Source organism: Lipotes vexillifer, unplaced genomic scaffold (genome assembly GCF_000442215.2).
Source record: "Lipotes vexillifer unplaced genomic scaffold, Lipotes_vexillifer_v1.1 scaffold164, whole genome shotgun sequence".
Lineage (NCBI taxonomy): Eukaryota > Metazoa > Chordata > Mammalia > Artiodactyla > Lipotidae > Lipotes > Lipotes vexillifer.
Window position 1 is genome coordinate 2989204 of NW_006789313.1, and position 9266 is coordinate 2998469.

Below are 9266 nucleotides of genomic sequence, written 5' to 3' on the forward strand. Positions count from 1 at the left end.
ACAATGAAGGAAGTCCTCCTAGAGACCACATTTCACCAGCTACACAATCAGCCACTTGATAGCTTTTGCGGGTTATCACTTGTAGTTCCCAAACACACTTTGACTTCAAATGATTAATTGCAGAACAAAGACCGCTTCCGTTTGCAGAGCGTCTCCCCCAGGCCACAGGGGAGTGGAAGTGGTGGTGGGGGGGGGTCCTGGACTTGCCCTGGAATGCATGATCAGTTAAAGCCAATCACTCTGCACTTGGTAGACGAAACACCCTGAGCCGCCGGGGCGATTTAGGTGTGGAGTGAGAGGTAACAGCATTGCGTTTCCTTGTTCGGGGAGAGGCGTCTGGGAGGCAGCCTGGAAACTCAAGCCGGCCCCGGGACATAAATCTGCAAGTTTAATTGCAATGCATTGCTTGTCTTTGGAAGACATTTCCAATCCTGATAATGGAGACATGCACGTGCTTGTAGATGCCAACTCCCGCCCCCGCTCCCACCTTGGTTTTGAAACCTTTACCACCTACCAAGTCTCACCAAAAACTGGAACTGATCAGAGCCTGTTTGCAGGGGTGACTAAAACGAAAAGGGGGAGGAAGCAGGGGAGATTGGGTGGAGCAGGCAGCCTTTCTGGCGCCCCTCAAATCATACTACCCAGGCAGCCCCCTATTCCATCTCTTCTCTGCCCAAGGCAGGAGCTGTCAGGAGTCCCACAGATAAGCAACTTAGAAGTATTCTAGCTGAATGAAGGAGACTTACTTTGGGTTTCCATTGCTGTCTGCCAAGCTAGGGAAAGAGCGCGTGGACGGATGCTCTCAAAGGTTCTTATGTGAGCTCTGAAGAGGTGTGAGGCTTGACACAGCCTGAATCCCAAAGACCTTCACTCCCTTCTTTGTTTCTTTCTTTCTTTCTTTCTTTTTTTTTTTTTTTAAGACAAATTGAAAGTAATACAGGCAAGAGCAGAGAAGGTGATTGTTTTACCCCATGAACTAGTCTTTCTTGTTTTGAACATGTCCATCCTCTTTAACCAAGCTCTAAAGATTTTAGATACTTGAGCAAAAGCAACCCATATGGGATATGTTTGGGGAATTCTACCACCAAAGTCTAAATAAATAAGATCTCTCATCTATCAGCAGCAGACAGCAAATTCTGTAATCAATTTCAACGTGGCAAACGAAAACACAGTGACTGTTTATTTGTTCGACAAATATTAATTGAGCGCTCACTACGCATAAGGAAATATAAGATGCTAGAGAGAGAACAAAGAAGTATGAGGCATTGCCCTTGTCTTCAACAGCTTATGATTTATTTGAGGGGGAAGAGTGTCCATAAGAAAATGAATGAAAAAGAAATCACTAATGCCAAAATTAAAGAGATAGTAACCATCTCCCCCTGCCCCAGTTTTGGAGGAAAGATAGCTCCAGCAGGAAATCACTGGGACAATGCAATGTAAAGAAATCACCCAATGAGAACACCAGGCAAGAATGTGTAGATGTGAGAAACACTGAGTCAATATCATGGGTATGTGGGGGATGAGGATATGGGAAATGAGGTTGGAAAGTGAGTTAAGGCAAGTTTTTGGAGGCTCATGCTCTAATTTGGGAGAAATACAGAATACTTGAAAAAGCTCAAGCTTTAGTGTCACATAAGACCTAGGTCATTATCCCCATTCTGTTGCTTAGGAGTGAAACTGTGATGTTGGTAATTCGTTTACTCTCTCCTCTGCTTATCTGCACAGTAGGAATACATTTTTTCAGGGCTGTTGTAAGGCCCCCAAAGTTAATGAATATAAGTACCAATCATGGCTGGTTTTCTTGCCTTTATTTCAGAACAGAATATGCTTAAACGGGATATGTTCAAAGAAATAGATGTGATCTAACTTGTTTCAGAAAGATAGCTGGATGCAATATTAAGGGCCAATGAAGAGGAAATAGAAAAACTGTAGGCAGAGAGAACAGTCAGAAGGATGTAGCAATAATCCAGGTGAGAGATGAGGTCCCGAACTAGGCAAAGCCACCGAGAAAACAGGATGAAAAGGAATAACCACTAAGGAGGTAAAACTGAGAAGTTAGCCGCGGGCGGAAAGTGAGTCTTAGAGCATTAAAGACAGTTCAGGTTTCCAGCCTGCCTTTGGCTACTAGGAGGAGAAGGGTGCAAATGAAATTTAGGGACCCTCAGAGTAGGCATACTGAATTGCAGATGAGAGTTGGGCAGCCGGTGGGAACGTTTAGCGTGAAGCAGGACATTTGAGTCTAAGACTTAGAACTAAGAGGTTGTTTCTGGGTAGGAGGACTTGGCAAAGAGGTGACAGGTGAAGTGATGAGAATGGTTGGGATTAACTAGGGATAGAGTACAGAGCAGAAAAGAGGACCAGAGATCTGAACCCTGGGGAAGGTCCACACTTAAGGAATAGAAGAAAAAGACGAGCCGATGAAGGAAATAGAAGAGTGGCGGTCACCTTTGCAGAAGGAAACCCAGAGTACCCTCAGAGCATCTTCAAGACGGAAGAAACTATCATCAGTGTCAAAAGCCAGTAGTGGCAAGGAGTTAGCTGTCTGATTTCACAAATGGAAAGGTGGCAAAGTCTGCCACTAGCCTCAACATCCATTTTTTCTGCTCCCTTTAGTAATGGAACCCATGAGTCTTTAGCTGGGCCCATGGCTCCCAGATAAACTTGCATTTCCTGGTCTCCCTTGCATATAGCCGTGAGACTAAGTTTTGCTCAATGAAATATGTCTACCTTCCAGGTCCACCCCCCTTTAAAGGAAATGGTGTGCCCTCCCCTTTCTACTGGCAGGAACTCAGCAGCAGTGGCGCTGGTGGACGTGATGTGAGCCATCTTTACACTTGTGAATAAGGACCACACCTAATGATGGTGGCCACAAGAGAAAAGGAATCTGGGTTCTGAACTTCTAAACAGTTTATACTCAGATTGTTAGGCAAAAGTAAAATAAATTTTTCTTGTTTAAGCAACAGTTACTTTGGTCTTTGTTATGGCAGCCGAGGCTTTATTCTTACTGATACAGAAAGGAGAGTCGATGTGTGTTATGGAAAAATAAATGAGGAAATGTATATAAACTCTTCTTTTAAGAAGCTGGAAGGAACAGGAGATCGCTAGAGGAAAGAGGGTCAAAAGAGGTGTTTTAATTTTTTAGAATCAATGATCCCATAATTTTTACCATTTAGAAGTCTACTATCTCCTCTCCTTACTCATGGCATACTTTTAATTTTGCAGTAGTTTTAAATTCATTGCTTGCGAAATAAGCGGGTTTTATTCTTTGTGATTACGATAATCACACATTCTGTTTATGTTAACTTGTTGGGACATTTACCGTTTGTGTATTTCTACAGAACTGCCTTCAAGTGTGACTTAGGAAAATTCAAAGTTTTGCCGAGTAACTTGGGGGGTGATTATTCGTATTATTAAAGGGGTCCTTTAAAATATGAAGCTTCTTAGCAGTTAAGTGTATATAAATCATTTAACCACGTAACAGAGGGTTAGGGTAACTTGTTAGACGTTACTGTAATGATCATGATTGAATAAATTAAAATTTTAGTTTATGGAACTTTTTCCAGGAATAACTATCATATAAAGAGAGGAATTCCTGCGATGTCTACACTGCAATCAACGGCTTCTTTGTGGGTTGAGTGATGGCCTCTCTAAGTCCCCAGCTCCTGGTCCTAAAGTGACCTGAGCAGTGAGCCCTGAGAACAGCTTTGGGATAGCTCCACAACAGCTCTGCTGTCAAGGGTATGGCAGTTGCATAATTAACCATAATAACTGCAAGTAATACACCTAAAACAAAAACTCTGTTGTTATTTAGCTGAACTAAAAACCCCCAAACTAACCATCCATTCCCCCATGGTGTAAATTATAGTTATGTATATAATGAAATGTCTTATTTGCATTTCACATACAATTCACCAAACTCCTTATTCACTCATTACTTACCCATTATGGGTTTTTAAATGGTACTTTTAAAGTCTGCTTTGGCTCAGGGTTGAATTATTTGCCAAGACTTTATTCCTGGAGTCATGAGCCCCCTAGGACTTCTTTACCTTTTGCAAATTCATAGCTCATTTTGTGGGGAGTAGTCGTTTGTGGCCTCTGTGTGTGCACGTGTGGGCATATGTGGGGAGCAGTCTAAATAGTGGAAAACTTCATAAGGAAGGGTTGTATATCCCGGAATAATTAAACAGGGAAAAAAAAAAGAAAAAGAAAAAGCAGAAAATGAGTAAAGAATAGTCAATAAAGGTAACAGCAAAAATTAGGTTATCTCCTTGCAACTATGCATATGCTCGAATAATCTGTTGATTTAATAGGTGGAAGAAATGTGTGTTGCAAAAATTCATTGACTGGTTTGGCTGTCAAGAGACACAAATACAAAACTGCATGAAAAGGTAAAATTGAGGCAAAGCTGCCTCTCAGAATAAAAATCTTGATGAACTTTCATAAACCAGTAAACGCAATGTTGGATGCAGATGAAAATATTTTTGTGTGTATATTTTCAGTTAAAAAAATGTGGTCTTCAAGACCACCCTTAGTATTTTAGGGGAGAAACTGGGAGTGTAAGCCAAGGAAGCTGTAGACATTTACCAAGTCCAAGAGGACAGTGAAAATTATCCCTGCCCCCAAATCTCTTCCCCACTCACCACCAGACCTTGGCTTGGAATGTCTTTCAGTATAATCCCCTATGAGCTCAACAGCAAAGGTGAGGGGCATTATCTCAGAAATAAAACAGTTTCTCAAAATATTAAAAAAAAAAAAAAAAAAGTAGTTTCTAGATTCACAGAGATTTTGAGCTAGAAAAGATCTTAGTGAACATTTGGTTCCTGCTTCATCCCAATACATACATTTTACAGATATGATATTTGGGTCCTCCAGGCAATAAGTTACTGGCCCAAGATCACAAAGCAAATTAATGGCATAAAAATGCTGGGTTTCAACTCTCTCTCTAGAGGTCTTTTTTACACTACTGAGCACTGCCAGTAAGTACTCAGCAGGGGTAAGAGAAGGACCTGGTATATTTCACTGGAGGATGAGTTCTAGTACTAGGGGCACCATGAGGACTGAGTGGGTCACCCACCTTCAGTGGGTCACAGACTGAAGGTCTAGGGAGCGAGGCGCTCTGGATTTGGGCCAAAACTTCTAGACTCAGAAGTTTTCTATTTTGCCTAATATTGGCATACACGACAAGCAAAGTTGCATGCCATTAATATACCATCATACAGTAGCCTGCTCTTCTACTGAGAGTTAATCTGCAGGTAAACCATATCCCCAGTGAAATACTATATGTATTCTACTCAAATACAGAATTGTGTCCTGATACCAGCTTAATAATAGGGGGTTTATCATTCATTTTCAAGGCACAAGCACACTGGACGTTTTTATCAGTCACCTGTGTGTTCAGACATCGTTCTGGGTCTCATGAGGGGTAGCTGTTACCCTGCTGTGGAGCTGCATCATTTCGATTTTGCATCAAGCTAATGTGCGTCCATGGAAACCATACTAAGCAGAACAAGAAGTAAATATTCTCTATCCCTTAAAATTGACCTCAAGTGACCTAAAGTCGTTTTCAAAACTTCCATTTCATTTGGAAGTGAATCTGTCTCTTTGAAAATACTATTACTGATCCTTAATTTTTCTCAGTGATTTTGGGGGTTTTAGTTGGCCTTCAAATACCTCTCAAAATCAAGGGGATGAAATTCCTTTGGATGGGATCCCAAACTATAGTTTTTTTTTTTTTCCCTGATAGTTACAAGCTATGAGGTTTTCATTTGATTATGAATTTAATTTTTGAGGATGTCTTCATATTATCTTATGCTACCTCCTGACATTTAGGGTTGTTGGGATTTGCTGGAGAAGCACAATAAAAAATGACAATATCAAACATCATTAAATATGGGTCAAGACAAAGCAATCATATTGTTTTTCATTTGATTGTAATAGAAGAATTCAATTCGCTTATTTCACCGCAACGAATATGTGATTCCAATTGTTTAAATGCTAAAACCCTTAGCAGATAGAGAACAACTGAAAAAAATCCTCACTTCACGAGAAAACCCTGGATATTAACCAGTTTACTGAACAGGATGAGCGGTAATATATATAATGCGCTAACATTTCTTAACAAAAAGATTTTTGTAAACAAGCTGCTTCCACTAATACTTTATGAGCCATCATGAACTTTCAGAGATGTTGTTTTAGGTTGGAAACCTTGGTGATCCATCTCACAAAGCACGGCTGGAATGAAGAAACCCCTGAAATTGCTAAATGAGAAGATCTGAAAAGGGTCCCGGGAAGTCATGACCCTTTAAAGGTGTTGGTTTACAGAGTGTGAAGTAGGCAATTCACCAGCTATACCCAGGAAGCAGCACAGCAAGTACCCATCACTAGGAATCAGAGAACAGGTCATTCTGAAGGGTGGCTGGAACCACCGCAGGCCCACAGTGAGTGTGGTCTAACTTCTGTGATAGGGAAAAACTCCTCCGTTTGGAATACGGCTCAGGATTTCAATAGAAGATTATTCAAATGAAAAGCAATTCTTTACCGTCTCGTTTGGTTTTTTGGGACCATTTTAAGGGCTCCAACAACAAGGACAGATTCACTAAGGGCTAGGATCAAAATCTCAGGTGTAAAATCTTTAGCAAAGGCTGGACATTCAGGGCCCTCTGAGGGGCTCCCTGGCCTTCGGGTGTGGACGTGGAGAGCTGACTGGCCAGCTGCTACCTTGTTAGAGAGAGAGGAGCTTGGCTCTGTCACTTTTCCTCTGAGGCTCACAAAACACAGCATGTATTCCACAGAAGCTTATTTTAGCTTAAAGGGCTAAACAAGAGATTGCAGGGTGAGAACAATGAGTGGGATGTCAAAATTTTTAGGGTTGTTTTGTTCCTGTTATTATCAACAATCTATTTTCTTAACAATGTCACTTTTCTCTGCTTCATTTTATCCCTATAATGGATATACTCAGTTTAACTCCCAAGTTCCAAAAGAGTTAATGGTGGGAAGATGTGTTGATAAATATTTTTAAAGCTCTTTGACTTCCTTAGAAAGAAAGCAGGCTTGTGAAAAAATTCCCTGAGAAAATATTTAGAGATTCAGTAAGACTGAGTCAAGAAATCTCTAAATTAATGAGCCCTTTAAAGTAGCTTTTTAAGGTAAAACATATTAGTGTACTGTGTGTGTGTGTGTGTGTGTGTGTGTGTGTGTGTGTGTGTGTCTGTGTAGATATATTATGTGCATACCGTTTCTCTGATTACAAAGTAAAGAGCAAAAATAACTGCATTTTGGAATCTCAGGTCTCAGTGTTTAGTGAGATATAGATGCTACAATTAAACCACTTCCCTTCATTTGTAGAATTTGTCTCCGACTCCACTTTGAATGACACTCTCATACATCTGTTCTGCAGGAGTAGTAGCAAGACTTGTTTGAAGTTTAAATCCATGACACCCTTTGTTGAACAGTGGCAACCTGATCAAAACACTGATCAAGCAGAAATGCTTTTGTGTTCTGATCAACAGGGCCAAATTCAGTCTCTCTCTAAGGAAAACGCGCACACACACACACACACTCTCCCTGTATTCAGGGCCGAGGTTTTCCCTCTACCCCCAACTAATAAAATCAGGAGGCTGCAATGAGGCGAGCGGCACGCAGTTTGATGTCCTCAGCAGGATACGGGGAGTCAGAAGTGGCGCTGTAAATCCAGAGCGGGGCTTCAACACCGTGCTAAGTGTGGCCCGACTCTCGGAGATTTCCCTTTGATGCAAGTTCAGTATATTAATGGGAAAAGCATTCACTTTTATTTGTCTGTACTGTCTGCGACAGCAAGGCTGCCTCATTTAGCCTGGGCCAACATGAAAATACACAGAAAAGCAATCTGCTGCAAATTAGCACAGCTCCCCTTTCATTTACTAGCTAGTAATTGGAAGGGGTTAAGAAAGTGTAACTTATCAGATCACGTGAGTGTATTTGCTTGTGCGGACAGCAAGCCTCCCCCGAATTTCCCTATGAACTCTGAGGCAGTAATCCTTCCTCGGCATCCACTTGATCTGAAAGGCGATACTGACATGGGTGAGATGCACACACTTCGTTAGGTTTGAGAGAGAGGTTTCCTAGACCCCCGAATGGGGTGTTAATCAATCTATTAGAGCCTTACCTTTCTTTAGATATGTTTTTACTCTCCCGTTTCCAGATTGTCTTGAAGTCACTGCAGAACTCATACCACACCATAAACACGTAGCTGGGTGTGATCTCCTTCTCACCAGACTTTGGCTTCATCCCAAAATATCCTACTGTTGTTTCAAAACTGCAAATGTAGAGAAAAAAACAGTGAGGTAGAGGGTGAGAGGCTGTCAACGCTAATACCCATTAGGGGAGGAGAGAGGACACCGGCAGAGTTTCTCCCACACGCTTCTCTTCTCTAGCACAGAAGCCCAGGCTTGAGTCACTGCGGCTTATCCTAAGCCTCAGTAAGACCTACGTGTTCAAGCCAATTATCTAAGAAATTTAACATGGTTGGGGATACTCCTGGGCACATCTTATCTGTATAAAACCAGCATGTATAATTCCAGGGTGTATGTAGGTTTTGGGGCTTGTTCTTCATCTCAAATCCATGTCATTTACCTGCTCTTTGTGTTATGTTGAATGATTACATGGAACACTAATGACACGTTGGTTCTGCATCACCAGCAGTGGACAGACAGTTAGAGAGCCCACGGGGAATCATCAATCTGTTGAGTGCTTCACAGAAAATCAAGAGACTGTTCTATCCTTATTCTGGCATCTGCTGGCTTTATAATCTTGGGTCAATCATTCAACACTGGGCTCTCAGTTTTTTCAAGGGTAAAATAAGAGACGTAGACCAAATGATATTTAAGAAAGCTACATTTTAAAGCTTGATGTGATACAGGAATACAAACCATCAATGTACAAAAATACATAGAATTGAGGATATAGCAAGGATTGGAGGAAAAACCATTTTTGATCTTAAAAAATGATCTCTAACCCAGTCAGAAAAGAACCCAGGTTTTACAAGGGTGATTCCCAGATATCACTAAGAACCTCCTGACCTACTCCTTGGAGGTTCATTCCCAGATGACTACCCAGGCCTCCCAAGCAGCCCTTCTTGGAGGCACCGGCTTTGCAGCAATTTATAGCTCTGCCCTCAATCCTTATCCCCACCCACTCCAAGCCCCACAAGCTCATTTGCCATATGAGCAGGAACACTTAAATAAATGGCCCCCTTTTCTAGGGTGTTGGAAACTAATCAAAGCAGGAAT

At 41.5% G+C, this 9266-nt stretch overlaps 1 protein-coding gene across 2 annotated transcripts in view; it reads right to left on the bottom strand.

The window, feature by feature from the left end:
- FMN1 (formin 1) overlaps positions 1-9266 on the bottom strand; it is a 409376-nt gene that overhangs the window by 16129 nt on the left and 383981 nt on the right. For both annotated transcript variants that reach the window (XM_007462518.1, XM_007462519.1), the window contains one exon: positions 8144-8293. In XM_007462518.1, the coding sequence (XP_007462580.1) occupies positions 8144-8293 (150 nt within the window). The remainder of the gene's footprint in view (positions 1-8143; positions 8294-9266) is intronic.